Here is a 27,435-nt window from a genome sequence, read left to right on the forward strand (position 1 = left end):
TATAATTTGAAAGGGAAGTAAGTGACTGCGCCCTATAATTTGAAAGGGAAGTAAGTGACTGTGCCCTATAATTTGCGCTTCTCTTAAAAGGGAAGTAAGTGACTGCGCCCTATAATTTGTGCCTCTTTTGAAAGGGAAGTAAGTGACTGCGCCCTATAATTTGCGCCTCTCTTGAAAGGGAAGTAAGTGACTGCGCCCTATAATTTGCGCCTCTCTTGAAAGGGAAGTAAGTGACTGTGCCCTATAATTTGAAAGGGAAGTAAGTGACTGCGCCCTATAATTTGAAAGGGAAGTAAGTGACTGTGCCCTATAATTTGCACCTCTCTTGAAAGGGAAGTAAGTGACTGCGCCCTATAATTTGCCTCTCTTGAAAGGGAAGTAAGTGACTGCGCCCTATAATTTGAAAGGGAAGTAAGTGACTGTGCCCTATAATTTGCGCCTCTCTTGAAAGGGAAGTAAGTGACTGCGCCCTATAATTTGCGCCTCTCTTGAAAGGGAAGTAAGTGACTGTGCCCTATAATTTGAAAGGGAAGTAAGTGACTGCGCCCTATAATTTGCGCCTCTCCTGAAACCTAATAACCTTATGACCCACCGCACCTTAGGTAACTGAAGGAAGGAAATGTTTTATTTAACAACGCACTCAACACATTTTATTTACGGTTATATGGCTTCAGACATATGGTTAAGGTCCACACAGATATTGAGAGAGGAAACTCGCTGTCACCACTTCATGGGCTACTCTTTTTCTATTAGCAGCAATGGATCTTTTATATGCACCATCCCACAGACAGGATAGTACATACCACAGCCTTTGTTACACCAGTTGTGGAGCATTGGCTGAAACGAGATATAGCCCAATGGGGCTACCGACGGGGATTGATCCTAAACCGACCACGCGTCAAGCGAGCACTTTACCACTGGGCTACGTCCCACCCCCTTAGGTAACTGATCTACTATCCTGTCCCTTATGACAAAACTCTACATTAAAACCACCCAAAAGAATTAATTACATGCAGAGGTGGGACGTAACCCAGTGGTAAAGCACTCGCTTGATGAGCGGTCGGTTTGGGATCGATCCCCATCGCTGGACCCATTTTGCTATTTTTCGTTCTAGCCAGTGCACCACGACCGATATATCAAAGGTCGTGCTACGTGTTACCCTCTCTGTGGGATGGTGAATAGAAAAGATCCCTTGCTACTAATGGTACTTGCTACTATATGTCATAATGACCAAATGTTTGACATCCAATCGCCGATGATTAATAAATCAATGTGCTCTAGTGGTGTTGGTAAACAAAACACAAAGACTGAATTACCTGCAGTACAGTTGAGACACTCCTCTACGGCCTGTAGTCGGACGTTACTTGAGTACGTGCCCAGTGGACACTTCTGAGGGTCCGAGCTTTGGGCTGGACAGTAGTGACCAGCTGGACATTCGTTGGCATCCTCGCCCTGGGTCGGGGTTCCCGATTTAGCTCCTTGTCGACAGTAGAACCTGGTAATACAAGACAAATGTAGGCATTTTATACAAACAGGTTTAGTTAATCAATTTAGCTCCTTGTCGACAGTAGAACCTGGTAATACAAGACAAATGTAGGCATTTTATACAAACAGGTTTAGTTAATCAATTTAGCTCCTTGTCGACAGTAGAACCTGGTAATACAAGACAAATGTAGGCATTTTATACAGACAGGTTTAGTTAATCAATTTAGCTCCTTGTCGACAGTAGAACCTGGTAATACAAGACAAATGTAGGCATTTTATACAAACAGGTTTAGTTAATCAATTTAGCTCCTTGTCGACAGTAGAACCTGGTAATACAAGACAAATGTAGGCATTTTATACAGACAGGTTTAGTTAATCAATTTAGCTCCTTGTCGACAGTAGAACCTGGTAATACAAGACAAATGTAGGCATTTTATACAGACAGGTTTAGTTAATCAATTTAGCTCCTTGTCGACAGTAGAACCTGGTAATACAAGACAAATGTAGGCATTTTATACAGACAGGTTTAGTTAATCAATTTAGCTCCTTGTCGACAGTAGAACCTGGTAATACAAGACAAATGTAGGCATTTTATACAGACAGGTTTAGTTAATCAATTTAGCTCCTTGTCGACAGTAGAACCTGGTAATACAAGACAAATGTAGGCATTTTATACAGACAGGTTTAGTTAATCAATTTAGCTCCTTGTCGACAGTAGAACCTGGTAATACAAGACAAATGTAGGCATTTTATACAGACAGGTTTAGTTAATCAATTTAGCTCCTTGTCGACAGTAGAACCTGGTAATACAAGACAAATGTAGGCATTTTATACAGACAGGTTTAGTTAATCAATTTAGCTCCTTGTCGACAGTAGAACCTGGTAATACAAGACAAATGTAGGCATTTTATACAGACAGGTTTAGTTAATCAATTTAGCTCCTTGTCGACAGTAGAACCTGGTAATACAAGACAAATGTAGGCATTTTATACAAACAGGTTTAGTTAATGAATTTAGCTCCTTGTCAACAGTAGAATCTGGTAATACAAGACAAATGTAGGCATTTTATACAGACAGGTTTAGTTAATCAATTTAGCTCCTTGTCGACAGTAGAACCTGGTAATACAAGACAAATGTAGGCATTTTATACAAACAGGTTTAGTTAATCAATTTAGCTCCTTGTCGACAGTAGAACCTGGTAATACAAGACAAATGTAGGCATTTTATACAGACAGGTTTAGTTAATCAATTTAGCTCCTTGTCGACAGTAGAACCTGGTAATACAAGACAAATGTAGGCATTTTATACAGACAGGTTTAGTTAATCAATTTAGCTCCTTGTCGACAGTAGAACCTGGTAATACAAGACAAATGTAGGCATTTTATACAAACAGGTTTAGTTAATGAATTTAGCTCCTTGTCAACAGTAGAATCTGGTAATACAAGACAAATGTAGGCATTTAGTACAGACAGGTTTAGTTAATCAATTTAGCTCCTTGTCAACAGTAGAACCTAGTAATACAAGATGAACATATCCATTAATATACTGGCTTACTGAGTAAGTGGATGAAAGGAATGTTTGTTGAGTAACAACAACTCAGCATGTGTAATAGGTAAATAGGAAAGGAATTTGTAAGGTGTCCCAGCACACTGTTTAATTTAATATTAATTTTGAGAACCCTAATAGCCCAGTTACTTTTCAAGGTTTTATTGAAAAGAAAACAAACAACTCAGACACATTTCTCTGGTACTTAAAAAGATTGTCTCATAACTATGTACTATATGTATACATGTTTTATTTTATTTCAACTTATTTTCGTGCTTGTATCAAATTAAGGTTCAAGCACGCTTTCCTGGGCACACATCTCAGGACACTGGATTAGTTGTTAGTGAGAGAGAAGAGGGTGTAGTGGTCATTAAAACTCATTCTGGGTGGGAGCCGGTACCGGGCTGCAAACCCTGTACCTACCAGCCTGTAGTCTGATGGGTTAACCACTGCACCACCGAGGCCAGTTGTATTATATGTGTAAAGAAAGAAATGTTTTATTTAACGACGCACTCAACACATTTTATTTATGGTTATATGGCGTCAGACATATGGTTAAGGACCACATAGATTTTGAGAGGAAACCCACTGTCGCCACTACATGAACTACTCTTTCCGATTAGCAGCAAGGGATATTTTATTTGCGCTTCCCACAGGCAGGATAGCACAAACCATGGCCTTTGTTGAACCAGTTATGGATCACTGGTCGGTGCAAGTGGTTTACACCTACCCATTGAGTCTTGCGGAGCACTCACTCAGGGTTTGAAGTCGATATCTGGATTAAAAATCCCATGCCTCGACTGGGATCCGAACCCAGTACCTACCAGCATGTAGACCGATGGCCTAACCACTACGCCACTGAGTCCGGTTATTTTATGTGTAATGTACTTTTTTTTTTTAGAATATCAGTGTCTGTGTATTCACTGTGTTTCTGGTCATCCTAATGTTTGTAAGTAGCCTAAACTGGATTTGGTCTCCCAATAATTTTGTACTACGAAAAAAAAAAAAAATATATATATTAGGAAATAAAATGAAGTTTGATTGAGTGCATATCACTAGGATGATCAGAAACACAATTATTATTTATATGGTTCAACATAACCGAGTTAATAATAATCATACGAAGCACACGTGTAATAACAAGTGTGATGACGTAATTTTTGGAAGCGACATCATAACATGTTGTGGCAGAAACATTTTGAGTTGGGTCTTGTTATTCATAAAGAAAACAACAATAATAATATGTATAATAAAGAAATTACTACACTCGTATGTGAGTCTTATTGATTGCTCTCACTCGAGCAATACAAAAATCCTGACACGCATTTCATAAAATCAGTACAACACACAAGTTCGTATAATAATCTCTATTTAATACACAGCTAATGATATGTTATGCAGAAGAAAAAAAAAAGTATAAATTTAATATGCAATTTCAGTCATTCAAACATCTGTTAGTTGACAACATCTTAATGGCAACAAATTAAGTACAGGCTCTTTAATAAGTGCCATAAAAACAGTATCTTGACCTCCCTTCTATTTCCCACCTTCTTTCTACGAGAGCTAGCCTTGACTATCAAGACTCAAGTTATAGTTACCCAGCTTCGCAGATCTTGGAATAGTCTGTCTGTGCATCCTGGTCACAGTAATATCCCCCTGGGCAGGGCAGACAGTCCGATTCTGCCTGGAGACCGGACCTGTTACTGTAGGTCCCCACCGGACACCGTTTCTCAACCGAGTATTTAGTACCATTCGGACAGTAGTAGCCTGGATACGAAAATAACCCACAACAAATTAACATTTACAACCACAACCTAGACAGTTAAAACACTAACCTCTTCAAACAATACCTAGACAGTTAAAACACTAACCTCTACAACCACAACCTAGACAGTTAAAACACTAACCTCTACAAACACAACCTAGACAGTTAAAACATTAACCTCTCCAAACACAAACTAGACAGTTAAAACATTAACCTCTAACCTAGACAGTTAAAACACTAACCTCTACAAACACAACCTAGACAGTTAAAACATTAACCTCTACAAACACAACCTAGACAGTTAAAACACTAACCTCTACAAACACAACCTAGACAGTTAAAACATTAACCTCTAACCTAGACAGTTAAAACACTAACCTCTACAACCACAACCTAGACAGTTAAAACATTAACCTCTACAAACACAACCTAGACAGTTAAAACGTTAACCTCTACAACCACAACCTAGACAGTTAAAACATTAACCTCTAACCTAGACAGTTAAAACACTAACCTCTACAAACACAACCTAGACAGTTAAAACACTAACCTCTACAAACACAACCTAGACAGTTAAAACACTAACCTCTACAAACACAACCTAGACAGTTAAAACATTAACCTCTACAAACACAATCTAGACAGTTACAACACTAACCTCTACAAACACAACCTAGACAGTTAAAACACTAACCTCTACAAACACAACCTAGACAGTTAAAACACTAACCTCTACTAACACAACCTAGACAGTTAAAACATTAACCTCTACAAACACAACCTAGACAGTTAAAACATTAACCTCTACAAACTCAAGCTTGACACAAATTTAACTTTAACATTTACAAACTTAAACTTTACAATTTTAACCCTCACATAACTTTTATGAAATTCAATTAACATACATGTAACTTTGACATTTACAAACTTAACCTTCACAAAATCCACCCTGACATAAACTGAACTTTGACATTTACAAACTTAACCTTCACAAAATCCACCCTGACATAAACTGAACTTTGACATTTACAAACTTAACCATCACAAAATCCACCCTGACATAAACTGAACTTTGACATTTACAAACTTAACCATTACAACTTTAACCTTGACATAGATGTATCATTGACATTTAAAACTTAATCTTTACAACTTTTAGTCTTGTCATAACTATATCTTTGACATTCATAAACTAAACCTTCAAAAAATTCATCCCGACATAAATTAAACTTTGAAACATACAAATATAATCTTTAGAAATTCATTGATAATATAAATGTAATGTTGACATTTACCAACTTAACTTTCACATAATTCACCCCGATATACATTTAACTTTTAAACTTATAAGCTTAACCTTTATAAATTCAACAATAACATATATTTAAGGATTGTCTTTTCTTTATAATCAAATTTGAATCACAGGGGCTAATAATAACTCTAAAACATCATACTTTATTTTGAATTATTTTTTATCCATAAACAATTACGCTGAATAGACAACTTGCCCATATAAAATGATTTGATCAGATATGACATTCCCTGACAACAAAATTTTTACATTCATTGAAAAATTAACAAACTATATATATATATATAAAAAGTTAATATCTTCAAATTTAATCTTTACAAATCTGCAAAGCTGAGCCTACCTGGTGGACAGTAGGTATCGTTATAGAGCACGACTGGGCCTTGAGTCTTGTCACAGAAGAATCCTGCAGGACAAATCTTGCACGTGCCCTGCCCTATCTCATCCTGGTATGTCCCACTCTCACACCGAACTGCCTCATGGCTGCCAGACGGACAGCTGTGACCTGTAGTGTATTTACAGAGAATCAGTGAGTGGATGGATGGATGGGTGGGTGGGTGGAAGGAGGGAGGGATGGATGGATGGATGGGTGGATGGAGGGATGGAGGGATGGATGGATGGATGGATGGATGGATGGATGGATGGACGGATGGACGGGTGGGTGTAGTTGGATGGATGGATGGGTGGATGGGTGGATGGATGGATGGAAGGATGTATGGATGGATCGTGGAAGGAGGCATGGATGGGTGGAAGGAGGGATGGATTGATGGATGGCTGGAAGGAGTGATGGATGGGTGGAAGGAGGGATGGATGGATGGATGAATGGGTGGAAGGATGGATGGATTGATGGATGGGTGGGTGGAAAGAGGGATGGATGAATGGGTGGAAGGAGTGGATGGATGAATGGGTGGAAGAAGGGAGGGATGAATGTATGGGTGGAAGGAGAGATAGATGGATGCATGGATGGATGGGTGTATGGATGGAAGGATGGATGAACGGGTGGAAGGATGATAGAGGGGGGAGGATGGAGGGAGAGGGGCAAAGAGGGAGGGAGGGGCAAAGAGGGAGGGAGGGAAGCATGGATAATTGCATTATTGAGTGGTTGAATGAAAGGATAGATGGATGGATGGATGGGTGGATGGGTGGGTGGAAGGAGGGATGGATGGATGAATGGATGGATGGGTGGGTGGATGGATGGATGGATGGTTAAATGAATGACACACCAACATAAAAACAAATATTGGCCACTGGGTACCAAAATAATGGCCAAGTTAGTGAATAGAAGATTTAGGACCTTCAACAGACCAATTAGAACACGTCCTATTTCTCACGACAAATCGTAACCTCTCAGCCAATCAAATCACATTAGAGTTCAACCATTCAGTTTTGTCACCTCCAGGTTTTTTGGTTTATTTATAAACATGTCGAAATGTCCAGATTTCATGGGTCCATAAAACCCATTGTCTACATTCATGTTTGCTTTATTTTAGTGGAAATTTGTATGCAATTACATTCCCACAAAATATTTATAAACTGAAAAGCTTTGTTTGACATCATAGGATTTCATGACATAATGTCTTCCCACAAACACGATTCGAGTCGGTACGACAAATAGCATGTGACAAGTCGATGCGACAAATCACATAATCAGAATGACACTTAACCAGAATATATCTTTTAAAAACACTGGCATTGCTGCTTCATGGGGAAGGGAAGGAATGAAGTAAATGGTTTATTTAATGATGCACTCAACACATTTTATTTACAGTTATATGGCGTCGGACATATGGTTAAGGACCACACAGATATTGAGAGGAAACCCGCTGTCGCCACTTCATAGGCTACTCTTTTCAATTAGCAGCAAGGGATCTTTTATATGCACCATCCCACAGACAGGGTAGTACATACCACTGCCTTTGATATACCAGTCGTGGTGCACTGGCTGGAACAAGAAATAGCCCAAAGGGCCCACCAAATGGGATCGATCCCAGACTGACCGCGCATCAAGCAAGTGCTTTACCACTGGGCTACATCCCGCCCACTCATGGGAAGGGAGAACAGGGATGGGGGAGACTCTACTGTTCATTATTTACCTTGAGGACAGGTAAACTCAGACGGATTAGAAATATTCATTCCAGACGGACAATAAAATCCTGCGTCACATGGCCCACTCGGGTTCTGATTGCCATAGCCACCACAGTATGATCCCTGGGGACACGTCATACAGTCTGACTCGATCCGGGATCCAGTCTCGTTGAGGTAGGTCCCTGGGGGACAGTAGGTCCCATTGGGACTACCAGCTGTACAGTACTGACCCAACGGACAGACATCACCTGATAACAGAAAGAGAAAAAGAATAATAAAATGCTGTACACAGGTGAACTAAAGTTCACAGAATGAATTTACAAAGTCTGGCTTTTTAAACGCCGGTGTTTAAACATTGTAAATATATTTGTAGGCTTTCTAAATTTGGTCAATGTTTAAAAAGGAAATAATTATTCTAATCCATCATAGCTGCCATAATTTTTGTCAGAAATTCTTGATTGGATTTTTGTCAAATGTCCAATACAAATTAACGATGCAATGACTTTTACATTTCATCACAATTCAGGAATTACAATGTTTAAATATCTTTTTACTTTTGTTTAACTAAATATTTAAGAAATTCAATTCACATACTGGTACTACAGTACATGGATGTATTATATACAAATGTAACATTGAAAACTGATTTTAGACCAATTCACATACTAGTACTACAGTACATGGGTGTTATATATATATATAGTTATAAATTAGTTTGACATCAAGTATTTCAACTAAATCTTTGAAAACGTTATGCTCAGGTATACAGATCTTGTTGGTTTGTCAACAAATGACCTATCCACAGCAACACATTACCTAGAGACCTTGCAAATTTGCATACGATTATTACATGGGTTAATACACTAAATTACCACATGGGTATATGACATGGATATCATGGGTAAGTTATAGGACAAATAAATCTATTACTGAAAGATTCTTTGCAAAATTAAAAACAGCAAAAGTGTTCTCAAAAACTGACCATATAACTGTCCGACAGGAGTTGATGTTGGTGACCCTGACAGGCAGTAGTAACCTTCACTGCAGTTCCCAGAGGGTGCCGCTAACTCTGAAAATAAAGAGAAGATAATGGTTTAAATTTTATTTCATTCACATATGGTACATTATTTGTTCATTTTGTGATGTGTGTATCTTTCTTGTGTCACATAAACTGATGTGGCCTGCTTCACAAAGCTCTCTTAGACTCTGTTAGACAACAAAGCATCCTCTTTATAAGTCTTTTAGCATTGCAGTGCGAGATCGCAAAGTTGCGAGAGTTTGGTGAATTGGACCCCTGAACTCAAGACTGTAGCAGAGTCTGAGACTTTAATGCCATGGCAACGCAAATTGCATATGTGTGACGTCATTAAAGATTTGACTCTGAAATTTTATAGGCATAGGCTTTGGAGCTACGACAAACCGGTGGCATAGTGACAGAGGTGGGCTACGAGGGCCATGCCCCCCCCCCCCCACCCCCCCCACCCCCAATAAAACTCTTTTTTTTCACTGTATTAAATTTTATAAAAGTATACACACATACATAGTGTGGGTTACCCCAACCCCAACCCCCCAAATCTAAAATCCTGGCTACGCCAGTGCCACAAACACCAGGAATGAATGAATGAATGAATGAATGAATGAATGAATGAATGAATGAATGAATGAATGAATGGTTTAACGATACCCCAGCACAAAAATCGGCTAATGGGTGTCACAAATGGTAAGTATATGAAACTATTATTTATATATAATTATGTAAAACCACAGTGTAAGGAACTGTGGGTGAAAAGAAAGACCAAAAAAGGAAAAAAGAAAGTTTGTTTTGTTTAACAACACCACTAGAGTACAATGATTTATAAATCATCGGCTATTGGATGTCAAACATATGGTCATTTTTGACAGTCATAGAGAGGAAACCAGCTACATTTTTCCATTAGTAGCAAGAGATCTTTTATATGCACCATCAAACAGACAGGATAACCACGGCCTTTGATATACCAATCATGGTGCACTGGCTGTGATGAGAAATAGAAATTAATCATATAAGCTAACAGTTGTAACAAATGTGTATGGTAATGGTAAAAAAAACTTACACAGCCTAAAAACTTCTTTTTTTAATATTTCTTTAAAAACTATTTCTTGCCCTAAGATTACCAACCTGCATCTTGACAATATATCCCCGGCGTACAGGGAATCTGTGCGGCACTCCCTCGGGGGCAGAAGTAACCCGGCTGACACTGACCTCCCTTCGTGGGGTCGGCCGGTTTTGCGGCATCAGAACCGGATTTACAGAACCAACCCGGATCACAGTCATCTGTCGGGGTGCTCAGACCCTGCGAACCGCAGTACATGCTGAAACGAAAATGTCAAAATAGTTAGGTTTTTTTAAAGGTTTTTTTAAAGAATTTAATTTAATTAATCTAAAAACAAAATGTTGTAATACTTTAAAAACTTTTATGAAATTGTGGTGTGGTTTTGTGGTTTTGTGTTATTTTTGAGCAAATAAATTACATTATTAACTGGTATTATTTAAAATATATATTCATACATGTTTAACAGTAAGGAAGAAAAATCAAATACTGTAAAATGGGTATTCTTAATTGCATGTGTAATTTTCACATTCTGAATTTAACATAGAAAATTACACTCACGATAATAACTATATATCTTGTATGACATACTGCTAAAGCTTTGCTAGGTTGATGATATTTGATTTGCATCCAAAAACGGGAATAATTAATGATTTTTCTACCATTCCAGTTGGATTATAAATAAAATAACCAGTTAAAGGGACATACTCTAGTTTTCAAACACTAAGCCATATGTTTCACCATTAGAGCTGTTTTTGATACCTGAAATCAAACATCACTTATATTTTAATGTTTAGATTATCCATTTCAACCCACCGGTGATGTTAGGTATGTCGCTGCTAGACAGGGGGTCCGAGTTCCGAGTTCATACTTCACCCCGCACCAATACTATACTCCCGTACTACCAGAGGTCGTTAGTGCCATGGGGCAGACCAGTGCCAGAGGACAATGATGCCAGGTGGGTGCATGGAGACTACACCCGTGGAGGATGTTAAGACAGGTAGTTGATGGTGTGGACAGCTCAGAAGAGAGAGTTGGAGGAAACTGACAGAGAGGGTCGAAACAGATAGATTGAAATCGTGGGAGAAATTGGAAAGGTTTTTTTTAATATTATGACAATGAGAATAATAGGCAGATGAGAAAAATTAATGAAAGTGTGTGAGTCAGCTTTGTCGGGATTTGAACCAGTGTTGTCAGCTTGATTGTCCAGCAGCTTATCCACTAGACCACGGAGCTCATATATTTATTGGTAAACTCACCCAGGTGAGCACTGGAGACAGTCCTCCGCCTTCGAGCCACCGGTGATGTTGAGGTACGTCCCTGCTAGACAGGGGGTCTGAGTGCCGAGTACGTACTTGGCCCCACACCAGTAACCGGTGGGGCAGGGGATGGGGTCACTCGTGTTCACGGGGCAGTAGTTACCGGCCGGGCAGTTCAGACAGGTGGACGATCGCGTGTGGTTGGTGTATGATCCAGCTGGACATGGGGTGGGTGCGTTCGAACCCTCAGGGCATTTGTAACCTACAATACAAAGGAAGGAAATGTTTTATTTAACGACGCACTCAACACATTTTATTTACAGTTATATTACATCAGACATATGGTTATGGACTACACAGATATTGATAGAGGAAACCCGCTGTCGCCACTTCATGGGCTACTCTTTTCAGTTAGCAGCAAGGGATCTTTTATATGCACCATCCCACAGACAGGATAGTACATACCACAGTCTTTGTTACACCAGTTGTGGAACACTGGCTGGAACGAGAAATAGCCCAATGGGTCCACCGACGGGGATCGATCCTAGACCAACCATGCATCATGCAAACGCTTTACTATTGGGCTACATCCCACCCCTAGAATTCAAAGTGTCTGCATTTTTTTTAATCAGTTGAGAAAAATGAATATACAGACACTAATACTATGTAAGCAAGAAAATGTATTTAAATAGACACAACAAGTCTCTGAAAATTGTGAGAGCGATAGTTTCTGTCGTGCATTGCTCGCATTAAGTATAGTTTGCGTAACCCTTTTTTCATTCGCAAATTGAATTTAACACATTATTTATATATCATGATGTGTTACATTTGTTTTTGCATAACCCCTAAACGGATTACACAAATTTTCAATTCTCAAAGACCTGAAATAACAGCCAATTAAAGCTTAGTGGTGCTTACTCAAATTCAGAGGGAAACTACAAAATGTTGATAACAACAGCACTAGAGCACATTGATTTATTAATCATCGGCTATTGGATGTCAAACATTTGGTAATTCTGACACTGTCTTACAGAAAAAAACTGCCACATTTTTCCATTAATATAACGGGATCCTTTACATGCAACATCTGACTGGATAGCACATACCACAGACTTTGATATACCAGTCATGGTGCACTAGCTGGAACGACAAACAGTCTAACGAGCCCATTGATGGGAATCGATCCTAGACCGAATGCATATCAGGACATTACCACTGGGCATTTTTAATGTACACTTTTACTATACTGTAGGGTCTATCTCAATAATTATATAATCAAATGTTGATATGTTGTCGAAAACTGATTTTATAACTGAAAATCAATTATGAAATTCCACTAAGTTCTTAGAAAATGTTAACATTATCAGCAATGGGAACACATTTGTTCCAAAAAGACATTTCATTTCATTTCAACTTATTTTCGTGCTTATATCTAATTAAGGTTCAAGAATGCTGTCCTGGGCACACACCTCAGCTATGTGGGCTGTCTGTCCAGGACAGTGGGTTAGTTGTTAGTGATAGAGACGAGGGTGTAGTGGTCTTACACTTACCCACTGAGTCGTTGGATGGGAGCTGCTACCGGGCTGCGAACCCAGTACCTACCAGCATTACGTCCGATGAGCTAACCTCGACACCACCGAGGCCGGTCCAGGCGACAAATGTCAGCCATAATGGAATCATCAAAGGGAGACAAACACTCATCTGTTTGTGTTTCATTGACAAGTTATTTCCACTACTTAAAATGTTTAATATTTAACACATAACATTGTAAAACAAAAGCCAGCCATAATGGAACCATCAAAGGGAGACAAACCTGTGGGACATTCATCTCCGTACGTCTGATTGACAGGCGATGATTCAGGAGACCCGATGATGCAGTAGTAGCCGGCGGCGCAGTTTGAACCGGCGACCGTCATGTTCTGGGTTGGGCAGTACTTGCCAGGGTCACACTTCTCACACTCCGATTCCTGGGTCTTCTTCGCGTAGTAACTGAAATATCGAGGCAAACACACAAATATAATGTTTAATCTTCAACCATTGCAAACACACGAATTAAGGACCGAATTTACAGAGCCTGTTTTTCACTTAGACGCGTGTAACTATATAAACTTACATGAATGAATGTCCTCCACCTGCTACCAACCCCGGTTGGGCCGCTGGTGCTCTCTTGCACCTGCCAGTGCATGCGGTCCCTTCTGCCACCCACCCCAACGCTTTCCTGTCCTAGACGGAGGAGCCAGCCAAGGCCGGCACCTGTGTCCATGAGAGGCATGCGCTAAAACAGCTTGCTCTGAATGTGCATGTTAATCCCTATACCATACCATACCAATGTTTTACCTTTAGACCTTTTGACAAAAAACATGTTTTGAATCAATATTATTATTTTTGTGCGTTTTTCTAATTTTCATGATATTTTAGATCAGTTAATATTGATTAAAATTAGGCAAACCATCTAAAAAGTTGCATTTCCTTACAGGCATTTGTGGCCAGCTGTTTATGTCCATTATTCCCAATAATAGTGGTTTTCTGACCAGAATTTGTCATTGGTAAAACGATCAAATTTATTATCAAATTAGCTTTTACAATGAGCTATCGATCCCTGAAAATTACCGCAACATGTCGTCATTGTCGTCAAGCAAATATACCATTGAAAAACCATAAACAAAAAACACCGTCTTGTCAAGAAATCTATTTCCTATATTGTATATCCATTTCCCGTGAGTGCTGTGTGCAAAATGGCGGGGAATATGAATTGGGAAATACAGTGTACAGTATGTCGACTGGCATGATATCGGGCGAGACATCTCGCCTGCAGTAGTCAGAAGGTTAACAACACCCCTGCACAAAAATACACATCAGCTGTTGTATAAACTTATATCTTCGACCACTGCTAAGCACTGAATGTTTAGCACCAGTTTGAAATTCCATGGGAAGCACAACCCCAAGACCCTTTTTTAATGACACTACTAGAGCACATTGGTAATTTTGACATATAGTCAATATTCAGTGTTTCGGTCAGAAAGACATTTTTGGGTATGGCACTATGGAATTTAATGCAACCACAGTCAAAGGGGGTATAGGAGGACCTCCCCCAGAAAGAAAATGGGTTAAGTTTAGGGTTAGGGTTAAGAAAAGCATACAGTAATGATAAGACTAATTAATTTTGTCAAGAGGTTAACTTAAAAAAAAAAAAAATCTGCAAAACAATTTGGGTATGGCACCATACCCATTTTACCCTCTGGAAGAAAGCCTGGTTATAGAGCGGAAACCTGCTACATTTTTTCATTAGTAGCAAGGAATTTTTCATATGCATCATCCCACAGAAAGGATAGCACATACCATAGCCTATGATATACCAGTCATGGTGCACTGGCTATGTGGTGGCAGCGGGCTTCCTCTAAAAAGAAATATGTCAGAATGACCATATGTTTGACGTCCAATAGCCAATGATAAGATAAACATCAATGTGCTCTAGTGGCGTCGTTAAATAAAACAAACTTTACTTTTTTGGTGCACTGGCTGAACGAGACCAACAGGGAAAACACAACCTTGTTCAAGATGTCAAAGTTCTATTCCTACAGGTGAAGTCTGATGACAACAGCCCGGTCCCTAGAGCAGTGACATTATAAATTAGAGCAGTGACATTATAAACTAGAGCAGTGACATTATAAACTAGAGCAGTGACATTATAAATTAGAGCAGTGACATTATAAATTAGAGCAGTGACATTATAAACTAGAGCAGTGACATTATAAACTAGAGCAGTGACATTATAAACTAGAGCAGTGACATTATAAATTAGAGCAGTGACATTATAAATTAGAGCAGTGACATTATAAATTAGAGCAGTGACATTATAAACTAGAGCAGTGACATTATAAATTAGAGCAGTGACATTATAAATTTTATGTTTACTAACAATGATCTTGACCTTTGATGCAAAGGCAAAATCAAACGTGTTCAAGTTATGTCAGTCATATTACTATATGTGATGTTTAATGAAATCAGATCAGACATTATAAATTATTCTCTAGAGTAGTGATTGCATATTTTAATTTTTATTAAGTGACCTTAACCTTTGATGTAGAGGCAAAATGCAAAATTGTTGAAGATATCATGATCCTTTTCCTATATGTTATGTTTTATGAAAATCAGATAAGAAATGCAGTCCCTGGAATGGAGACATCATGCATAATATATGTATGTGTAATATATTCATATCATAGCATAATGAAAATACAAACCCGTATCTGCCAGCTGGACAAGAGATGGGTGTGATGCTGCCCTCTGGACAGTAGAAGCCTTGTGGACATCGTCCATACAGAGGATTGTCCGTGTTTTCTGGGGTTGGCGTAGCTGCTGCTGAGAGAGACCAGTGACCAGCCGTGATTTTACCCGTAATGTTCACCTGGCCTGAAACAACACAGATTGACAAAAATCAATGAATGGATGGATGGATGGATGGATGGATGGGTGGATAGGTGAGTGGTTTGGTGGGCGAGTGAGTGAGTGAGTGAATGACAGAATGATAGAATGCATGAATGAATGGATGGATGGACAAATGGATGGATGGATGGATGGATGGATGGATGGATGGATGCATCAAGGAAGGATGAAAGGAAACAAGGAAGGAAGGAAGGAAGGAAGGATGAAAGGAAACAAGGAAGGAAGGAAGGAAGGAAGGATGAAAGGAAACAAGGAAGGAAGGAAGGAAGGAAGGAAGGAAGGAAGGAAGGAAGGATGAAAGGAAACAAGGAAGGAAGGAAGGAAGGAAGGAAGGAAGGAAGGAAGGAAGGAAGGAAGGAAGGAAGGAAGGGTTTAACGATAACCCAACTCATACATAGACATCAGCTATTGGGTATCCAACCAAAATAACGATGATGCAGGGAATTGTTTGTTTTTTCACATTTTGATCCCTAAAAGTTAATTGATTAAAACATGATTAACAACAATTTTTTATGTTTTAGAATTGTGTACAAATTCTCTGAAACTTGCACATAAATCATAAAATAATCCTGAATAAAATGTTCCCAGATGATAGTGACTTATTTTCAGGATTACATCCAACATTTAAACATTTGTTGTAAATGGGCAATACCAATGATAATACAGTACATCAAATTCTATTGTATAATGTATTCCATAGGACAGGACAGGACAGGACTAGGTTTTAATGTGTACATTCAAAGCAAGCTGTTGTAGCACATGCCTGTCATGGGCACGGGTGCCGGCCTCGGTCGTCTCCCCTGGAAAAGGTGGGGGAGGTAGGAGAAAGGACCGCCTGCGCTGACTGGCGCAAGAGAGCACCAGTCGCCCGAATGATCGGTAGCAGGTGGAGGGTGTGGTGGTGCTATGGAATTTGGAATTTGGATGATGGCCAAAATGAGTGCCAAAGGGAATAACTGCGCATTTCAGATGAAGGAAATTTGGCGCATTTTTGAACGGTCGGTCTATGGAGTAAAATAAGGCAGCTACATGTACATATAGGTTTTGAATTAGTGCGTCGAGAGTAGCTCGTTAATTAGACATCGTTGATACTGGGGTGTCTCCCTAGGTTGCCCATAGGGCCCTTTAAAAGGGTCTGATCTCTTCTGATCGTGGCATGACAACCCAGGGGAGACTCAAGCAATTGTGTATATATTGGGAGGTAAAGGCAGCTCTTGATGTTCCAAGGGTTCCCATCGTTGGTGTGGTTGTTGCGTCTTCCTCTTCCGATTCCAAGTGCCCAAGAAGTCTGTACCAGCAGCAAGGATTTAGGGGTTGGGTGGAGGGAGTCGGTATTCTTTTGTCCAGCTCCCACCGGATAGTACATATCAAATTCTATTGGCTAACATACAGAGAGTAATAATACATCAAATTCTATTGGCTAACATACAAAGAGTACTAGTACATCAAATTCTATTGGTTAACATACCATAGTACATCAAATTCTATTGGCTAACATACCACAGTACATCAAATTCTATTGGTTAACATACCGAGAGAGTTGCAGTAATGGCCAGCGTCACAGTCTGTACAGTTGACTTCAGCCTCGAGTCCTTCTCGAGCTCCGTACGTTCCAATTGGACAGGGGGCGCCCTGCTTCACTGGGATTTGAGTCGTACTGGCTACACAGTAGAAACCTACAAACACACGCAACAGTTTATACACGATTTATGGTAATAAAACATATTTAAAATGGGACTGGTAAACAGAAATAACTTATGTGAAAATCCTCCCCAACATTTTAGAAACAGATACATTATAATATTGCCAAAGAAAGGGGGGGAAGAGAAAATTAAAGGAAAGAAAATCAAGGGTAATGGTAGGGGTAGGGGTAGGGGTAGGGGGAGTGGGAGGGCAGGGCAGGGCAGGACAGGGCAGGGCATGGCAGGGGAAGGGAGGGGAAGGGAGGGGAGGGAAAGGTATGGGAGGGGAGGGGAGGTGAAGGGAATGGGAAAAAAAGAATAAAAGAAGGATAAACAAATTACAGAAAGAAGAGGGCAGATTAATTAAAGAAGTGTTATATAGAATGCTGTGACATTTATTATACTATAGTACTGATGTAAGAAACTTGACCATGTAATACTGTGAACTAATCTCTAAGGAATGGCATCACTTTTAAGTCTACAGATTGGCTTAGTAATTATTTTTATATTATTACCTATATATATATATATATATATATATATATATATATATATATATATATATACACACACACACATACAACCTCACATGTTTTTGATTCCTATTTATTGCACAAGTTTATTTTGCTCAAGAATATATACCACAAGACTGCAAACTAAACGAGTGCAATAAATAGGAAGGGAAAACAATGTATGTGAAGTTCTATATTTATTACATACCTTCTTTTATTTTTTACAAAAATTGTTTTTAATTTAACGTCATAACAACACTTTCTTAAATCTCTTAATAAATCCTCCTTTCATTGCATTTTCTTAACGTTAAGAATTATACTCGTGGTAATTTTGTGTAATATTTCAAATACGATGTGACATAATAAAAAGGCACTAACGCCAATAAAAATATGTGTAATACAAGATAAATTTATCACACAGTTTGAAAACGTCTTTATCGCTATGGTAAGATTAAATAGGTATGAAATAAATATAGAAATTACATGCCCTTTTTTGTCTGTCTTCATCCTATTTTAACCCACAGATCACCCACCCCTAATTGGGTTTCTTGGCAAATGCACTGATGAACAGACAGGTGACATTTACCTTTCCCACAACATGCATGCTTTTTACCTGCAGCTTACTTATCCCACTGTAGAAACTCAAAATACTGTTCATAAAAAGTTATGCTCAACCCAATATGACAAGACACTGGAAACATTTATGGTATAAGCCCCTCTAACATCATAAAATGCATGAAATAATCTTTTCAGTGACAATCGTAATATATAGGATCTATATGCTCTCTTTTGTCTTTCATTATCATATTTTAGCACAGACAGGACCCCCAAAGCTCACCCCCTACATTTACCCACCCACTGACACCCCCAGCCCCCAACAACTACCCCCGTATCTGTGGCTGCTGCCCCTGATTACCTTGGGGACAGGGTCTTGGTGCTTCACCAGGCAGACACAGAAAGCCTGCTGGACACAGTGTGCAGACAGACAGACCAGTGTTGTTGGCATGGTAACCAATGGGGCACTGTTTGGGTGTGTCGGATCCGGTCTCACAGATGTGGTGAAGTGGACATATCGCTCCGGTCATGTTGGAACAAGTTGGTCCGGTTTCGTTAACCGGATCCGGAATCCAGGCACCTCCAACGCAGTAATACCCAGCAGAACAGTCACCTAAAATAGAAAAAGAACAAGTTTGTTTTGTTTAACAACACCACTAGAGCACATTGATTAAGTAATCATCGGCTATTAGATGTCAAACATTTGGTAATTCTGACTCGTAGTCGTCAGAAGAAACCCGGTACATTTTTCCTGATGCAGCAAGGGATTTTTTATATGCTCTTTCCTACATACAGGACAATACATACCACACCAGTTATGGAGAACTGACTGGAATGAGAAATAGCCCAATGGGTCCACCAACGGGGATCGATCCTAGACCAACCGTGCATTAAGTGAACACTTTACCACTGGGCTACGTCCCGCCCACAGAGTTTGGAAATTTATCAATATTTTGTTTTAATTTCAGACCGAATCTTGTCATTATTAGGTCTCAAATTTAATTTTTTTTTATTTCAGATAAAACCTTGTCAATATCAAGTCATGAAATATTTTTCTTTAAATTTCAGATAGAATCTTGTCATCAAGTCGTGAAATATTACCTGATGGTTCGATCAGTGCTGTGCCGTTGCAGTATTTCCCCGGGTCGCACGGTTTACAAGCCGTATCCTCCGACGCACCGCCAAAGTCGGGGTTGTATGTTCCTCTGGGACACGGAATCATGTAGGACGTGCCTTGAGGACAGTAGTACCCTGCCTGACAACGGTCGCCGTAGGTGATCAGAGTCTTGTTGCCAGATGTGTCGTTGTTGTAAACTGGGTCGTCGTCAAGGGAACCTTCGTAACAAATATGGCCAGCTTTACACTGTCCGGTCGGCTCGGTGGCTCCACGGTTCTGACAGTAGTAGCCTCGCTCGCACGTGATGCAGTCGTCGATGCTGGTCCGATGGGTGCTGCAAAGGAAAGGAATGTTTCTTATAAACAGGTGTGGATGAAGGACTTTTTCATGGACTGGGTGAAATGTTAAAAAGCATCACCTAAAGTATTTAAAGGGCAATCTTTTTATCCTCTCAAATCGAGACATAGCTCAGTGGTAAAGCGCTTGTTTAATGCGCGGTCAGTTTGGGATCGATCCTCATCAGTGGGATATTTTTTGCTGAAGCTAGTGCACCACGATTGGTACATCAAAGGCTGTAGTATGTGCTGTCCTGTCTATGGGATGGTGCATACATGTATAAAAGATCCCTTGTTGCTAATCAGAAAGAGTAGCCCATTGCGTGGAGACAGCGGGTTTCTTTCCTCAATATCTGTGTGGTCCTTAACAATATGTCTGATGCCATATAACCGTAAATAAAATGTGTTGAGTGTGTCGTTAAATAAACCATTTCTTCCTTCCCAAATCATCTGACATACACAATGTTCTGGGCTTCGTGCCATGAAACGATCTTAGCACTAAGATCATGATAAGTGAATACAGTAGGTATTCACTTAAGTTCAGAATTACTCATCAGCGTGCGAATTTGGTTTAAAAAATGTAAGTGTCATAAGGACTCCCTGTTTACAAATCTTGAGCGCCCACCACCAACCCAGCGAGCCCTGCTGTGTGTCTCCAGTAGAACAGAAAATACACTAAATGTTTTACATGAAACCATGGATAAGATCGCTATTAAAGACTGTGGTTTCCCAGGATTTTGAGATATATGTTGACTGTGTCATTTCGAAGAATCAATGTAATTTGTACAAATAATTTTTACAAGCCATGCAGGCTTATAATTATGCTAGCCAAGCTAGAGAGTCCTATATCATTTTTGCATCCCGGACTCTCCTCAAAATCGCACACTGCTAATATTACTAATGAATGCATTTATAATAAGTTGAACAAACATTGGTTTCATCTTGAGTACAAGGGTCTAGACCGCCTCAACATTCTCTGGATCAGCACCTACTGACCTGAATAAACTGCCACCTATTTTAAGAGGCCACTTTTTTTTATCATCCCTGAGAATGACCCGTATTAAGCAGCCACCTGCCTTAAGAGACCACCCATTCTATTCTAAATCATCTAACATACAAACTAACCTGTATTAAATAACCACCTTCCCTATGAGACCATTGTTTTTTCTCACAAATATTATAATATAGTACACACTGACCTGTAGTAAGCAACCACCTGTCTAAAATGGTCATCATCTAATGTTCTCTCTGGTGATTATTTAACCTTCTGACTACTGGATTAATTTGAGTGGGTACAAGTTTATAACTTTTACTCACATATTTTTACTTAAAACTTTGTATACATAAAGGGCTCAAACTTAACAATGGCACCGATGGCAACTGCTGTCGTTGAGATATAAACTGCCGTAGGTAGAGATCATCACCGATGGCACTTTTGTGTCGTCGGTAAATTTCCTCAACAATGGCAAAATGTATACACCTGGTGTACATAATCTGACAATATTTGACATTTTCACATTTGAAATATGTTTACATACAGCAAAATAACCTTTGATTCATATTTATTTTCTGCAAATGTCATTTAAAAAAAAAAATTGGCAGTAGGCAGGTTTAAAATTGCTGTCGGTGGGCTGTTTCACCCGTGGCAATTCTTTAAAAATTGCGGTGGGAGACAAATTCTTAAGTTCGAGCCCTGTAAACAAATAAAATAATGTTCATATGCAAAAAGATTAGTACTATTTTCATGGGGTTTTCCCCATTTTAAAAATATTTTAGTTCAGTTAATTTGGTTTAAAATGATTCAAAAGGTTTTTTGGAAACGAACTACGATTCATATCCCAATATTTTGTGAATTTTGTTGATGGTAAAAGAATCAAATTTATTATCAAATTAGCTGTCACAATCAGTTATCCATTCCTCGAATGACCATCACGTTCCACAATTGTTAAGCAAAAATACTTGCTGAAAACCACTTCTTTAATTCAAAATTCCCAGGTATCTTCCATTGAAAAACGAAAACCTAAATCAACCATAGTCTCAATTAATCTACTCCCCGTTTTTCTATTATTATTTCCAGTGAGTGCTGTGTGCAAAATGGCGGGAAATATGAATTGGGGGGAAGCACTGTGTATACAGTGTACAGTATGTCGACTTGCGTGATGTCGGGCGAAATATCTCGTCTGTAGTAGTTCAAAGGTTAACACCAGTATGACTGTACAAGTATTTAACTTAAGCATTTGAGTAGGTCCCAGGGCCCCGTTCCACGAAACAAAGAAAGAAGAAATGTTTTATTTAACGACGCACTCAACACATTTTATTTACGATTATATGGCATCAGACATATGGTTAAGGACTACACAGATTTTGAGAGGAAACCCGCTGTCGCCACTACATGGCCTACTCTTTCTGATTAGCAGCAAGGGATCTTTTATTTGTGCTTCCCACAGGCACGATAGCACAAACCATGGCCTTTGTTGAACCAGTTATGGATCACTGGTCGGTGCAAGTGGTTTACACCTACACATTGAGCCTTGCGGAGCACTCACTCAGGGTTTGGAGTCGGTATCTGGATTAAAAATCCCATGCCTCGACTGGGATCCGAACCCAGTACTTACCAGCCTGTAGACCGATGGCCTAACCATGACACCACCGAGGTCGGTCCGTTCCATGAAGCGATCTTAGCCCAAGATCAACTTAAGAGCATAGGGTAGCTATGCGCTTAAGGTAATCTTAGGGCTAAGATCATCTCATGGAACAGGGCCCTGGTGGACAGTCCTGGGGGATGATCCTGCTGTTGCCACGGTACTGACCAGATGGACACGGCACCTTGTTGGTCATCATCTGATGTTCTCTCTGGTGTCTATTTAACACTGGTTTGACTGTATAAATATTTAACTTACGCGTTTGAGTAGGTCCCGGGTGGACAGTCCTGGGGGACGATGCTGCCATTGCCACAGTACTGACCAGCTGGACACGGCACCTTGTTGGTCATCGTCTTGTTCTCGCAGTAGTAGCCGGGGTCGCACACGAAGCAGAATGAATACTCCGTGTACGGCATGTATGTTCCGATCTCACACTCACGCTGAACCCGCGACCCATTCAGAGAGTAGTGGCCTGAAATAATGTGTGTATCAGATCTCATACTAATATATTCAGTAAATTAGCCAAATAGTGATCCAAAACTTTTACTTGTAAAAAATATGAATATGCGGTTAATTCACACACATGCCGATTCCTCAACTCTTTCAGAGAGTAGTGACCTGAAATTTAGATAACAGTAGATAATGTGTGTATCAGATTTCACACTAGTAGTGACCTGTAATTTAGATAACAGTAGATAATGTGTGTATCAGATTTCACACTAGTAGTGACCTGTAATTTAGATAACAGTAGATAATGTGTGTATCAGATTTCACACTAGTAGTGACCTGTAATTTAGATAACAGTAGATAATGTGTGTATCAGATTTCAAACTAGTAGTGACCTGTAATTTATATAACAGTAGATAATGTGTGTATCAGATTTCAAACTAGTAGTGACCTGTAATTTAGATAACAGTAGATAATGTGTGTATCAGATTTCACACTAGTAGTGACCTGTAATTTAGATAACAGTAGATAATGTATCAGATTTCACACTAGTAGTGACTGGAAATTTAGATAACAGTAGATAATGTGTGTGTCAGATTTCACACTAGTAGTGACCTGTAATTTAGATAACAGTAGATAATGTGTGTGTCAGATTTCACACTAGTAGTGACCTGTAATTTAGATAACAGTAGATAATGTGTGTGTCAGATTTCACACTAGTAGTGACCTGTAATTTAGATAACAGTAGATAATGTGTGTGTCAGATTTCACACTAGTAGTGACCTGTAATTTAGATAACAGTAGATAATGTGTGTCAGATTTCACACTAGTAGTGACCTGTAATTTAGATAACAGTAGATAATGTGTGTGTCAGATTTCACACTAGTAGTGACCTGTAATTTAGATAACAGTAGATAATGTGTGTATCAGATTTCACACTAGTAGGGACATCAAATTTAAATCTTTAAACAAAAATGTGTGTATTGGTATGTTCAATTTCACAATCACACAGGGCTATTATATTTCATTACTAATCAATCCTACAGGTTAAAAAAAAGGAAAATCTGGTGGTGTTGGTATATTTGCCATTTTGACCAGCTATTAACTTCCCTACCTACCTGTATATTAACTTTTTTCCCTGCCTTTCTAGACTATAGTTAAGATGCACAAAACTAAAAATTATAAGTTCAAAATTACAAATTTCATGTTGGTTGAGTGATAACGTTTTCTGATTGTAAAGCTGGATGCATAACAGTTAAGTTTAATTTTGTTTTAATCTACAAATCTACAAACCATTATATATATTTATATATAAATCTGATATTGAATAAATAAATGAAGTAACTAACAAACAAGTAAACAATTTATTCTATATTTAAAAAAAGACAAACACAGATGCATCATAGAATTATGTCTCAAAAAATAATAACCAAATTAAATTACACGCACCAGTTTGCTGCAAACAAATTTTAGTACCCACATACCTGGTTCAGTTGCATTCTGGGTAGGGATTTTAGCACCACCTGTGCAGAAGTAGCCTCCCCAGCACTTCCCTGTGGGGGCGCCACCAGCCACTGATGAACAGTAGTATCCAGGGTCGCACTCGAAACAGTCGTACGTATTGACCGCCCCCGTCACATTACTGTAGGTTCCCATGGGACACGGCTTGGCAACCCACGAACCTGGTAATACACAAGATTCGTTATCAGCGATATATAGACATTACTGCATGACCGGGAGTGCTATACGGAATTTATGAAACAAGGTTGGGATTCTTTTATTCCCCCAGAGTATAAAAGAATTCCCAAATGAGTTTCATAAATATTTTCTTATAGTACTCCTGCGAATGTTAAAATGTATTTATTACGGTATCCACAAACTGATTTAAAACAAATGTTTAATATGACTGTAATGGCTTCACAATCGACGTTAACATTCAGCGAAGTCAATTACAGTGTTGTGGAAATGATGTTATTTTCAGGAACCACGACTGTTGCAAGCTTGCAGCTGTCATAGCGACTTGTGATGTCAGAAGTGTGCCAGGTACTGTTATGACCCATACCATAAAGATAGCTTGATTAGTATCAGGATTCTTGTATTGCCCCAGTGAGAGAAAGAGTAAAACAAAAACCCTGATATGCTTTTTGTCAAATCAGTTTATTAATCGCACGTGAGTGTAATAATTTCTTTATTATCCATTTTTTATTTTTTATTTATTTAATGAATAACAAAGACAGTGTCATAGAAAGGACAGTACATACCACAAACCAATACGACTGTGCTTGCATCAGAAAATAATTTTTTTCAATGCTATTAAAGCTGCTGCTTATGAAAATATACCATTTCATGTTTATGAAACAAATGAGTCAAAATTTTGTTGTAAATCTCTGTAGATCTTATAACATATGTGTAATCCGACTCATGAATGGAAACATAATATGAATGAAACTGAAGTTCTGGCCATAGCAAACAATCAACCAAAAGACGTCCTTTTTAAGCCAGCCAATCAGTGGCTGTAGAAGATATAGAAAAAATATTACCCCATATATTTGAGCCCATATCTGTAATAAAATTGATTTATCCTGTAACTTACTTACAAACCTAGTTGATTTGTTCATGTTTTTAATAGGTAAACTATCAATCTTGTTGAGTTAATCAATACAGACATCCTCGAGAAATACCAGTTAACATCTATGGACTTGATAGTGATTTACCCAGTGTGCAGTATCCTCCTGCCGGGCACACGACTCCCTTAACGCCATCAGTAGGACTGGATGAAGATGACCCATTGTAACAGAGGTATCCGGGGTCGCAGGGGGCGCGGGGCTGAAGCAGACCCGGCGCGTCACAGTACCAGCCGGGGTCACACAGCGTGCAGTCCTCCATCTTCTCCAACTCTGAAGATCACGAAAAAAGGGAGATAAAATTCATATTTTAAATTATTTAAAACAAATTTCTAATGTTTAATAATCTTTCATCTTTTGTAATTCTGACAATGGAATAAGGAGGGTAATAAATTTAATATGGTTTTGGTATGTACTCTTTCATATTCTCCAATTCTGAAGGTCACAAAAAGGGAGGTAATTAAGTTTTTCTTCTGTCTTTTTTGACCAAAGGCATTAGCCGAAGGTTAAAAATGAAACATTTGCGGGCATCAAATAGACAATAACACCCACAAATTAAAAAACAAAACAACTCCATATGGTTATGCTCATTGTAAACTGAATTGTTTTCCTATGGACCTAACTGTATATTTGGTATTTTATGAAAGCAATACGTGGCTGCAGTCTAACTGTAGACCCTTGAACTGTCAACTTGGCTTGTTCCAATTGCTAATGACATCACTTTCTAATGATGTCATTAGCTTTCCGGGTGTTATTTTCATTTGATCCCAAAACAATAATGTAATTAACCAATCACAATACAGAACATACTTGCCATCAGTTTACAATGATTTATAATTGTTTCATCTTTCCTAATTCTGACAATGGAATAAAGAGGGTAATATATATATATAATACTGTTTTTTAATACAACCCATATGTTTTTCAATATTGATGATGGCAAAAAGGGAGCTAATAGAATTAAATTCCGGTTTACAAAGGGTTCAGTTTCCAGAGGTTTCTCTGTACTACAAAACACACAGCTAAACCAAAGCACTGAGAGAAACTGGAGAAAACTTGGAGTTTTTTCTCTGTACTACAAAACATACAGCTAAACCAATGCACTGACAGAAACTGGAGAAAACTTGGAGTGTTTTCTCTGTACTACAAAACACACAGCTAAACCAAAGCACTGACAGAAACTGGAGAAAACTTGGAGTGTTTTCTCTGTACTACAAAACACACAGGTAAACCAAAGCACTGAGAAAAACTGGAGAAAACTTGGAGTGTTTTCTCTGTACTACAAAACACACAGCTAAACCAAAGCACTGACAGAAACTGGAGAAAACTTGGAGTGTTTTCTCTTTTACAGATACTTCACCTGTCCTCAAACTAGTGCAAATTCCCCTGAGGATAGTAATCTGGTTTGAACATCGCAACAGCCAATGGGATGGACTAAGATTTGTCTACTGTGCACCCCTTCCTGTCCCAGACATGTGACTTAACTTCCTTCTTTTCCCTGAGAGCATATTGCACGAAGAACTGGAAGCGGGGAGGC

At 39.0% G+C, this 27,435-nt stretch overlaps 1 protein-coding gene across 1 annotated transcript in view; it reads right to left on the bottom strand.

Moving 5' to 3' along the window:
* The window catches only part of LOC121387601, a 251,086-nt gene that overhangs the window by 154,348 nt on the left and 69,303 nt on the right, over positions 1-27,435 (bottom strand). The window contains exons 30-44 of the mRNA XM_041518760.1: positions 25,989-26,171; positions 24,759-24,956; positions 23,086-23,299; positions 19,835-20,184; positions 19,095-19,346; positions 17,517-17,660; positions 15,783-15,951; positions 13,352-13,527; positions 11,539-11,800; positions 10,348-10,541; positions 9,172-9,258; positions 8,198-8,437; positions 6,448-6,609; positions 4,629-4,797; positions 1,317-1,495 (exon numbers count right to left, since the gene is read on the bottom strand). Of these exons, the coding sequence (XP_041374694.1) occupies positions 1,317-1,495; positions 4,629-4,797; positions 6,448-6,609; positions 8,198-8,437; positions 9,172-9,258; positions 10,348-10,541; positions 11,539-11,800; positions 13,352-13,527; positions 15,783-15,951; positions 17,517-17,660; positions 19,095-19,346; positions 19,835-20,184; positions 23,086-23,299; positions 24,759-24,956; positions 25,989-26,171 (2,979 nt within the window). The remainder of the gene's footprint in view (positions 1-1,316; positions 1,496-4,628; positions 4,798-6,447; positions 6,610-8,197; positions 8,438-9,171; positions 9,259-10,347; positions 10,542-11,538; positions 11,801-13,351; positions 13,528-15,782; positions 15,952-17,516; positions 17,661-19,094; positions 19,347-19,834; positions 20,185-23,085; positions 23,300-24,758; positions 24,957-25,988; positions 26,172-27,435) is intronic.

The sequence above is a fragment of the Gigantopelta aegis genome, chromosome 13, assembly GCF_016097555.1.
Source record: "Gigantopelta aegis isolate Gae_Host chromosome 13, Gae_host_genome, whole genome shotgun sequence".
Classification (NCBI taxonomy): domain Eukaryota; kingdom Metazoa; phylum Mollusca; class Gastropoda; order Neomphalida; family Peltospiridae; genus Gigantopelta; species Gigantopelta aegis.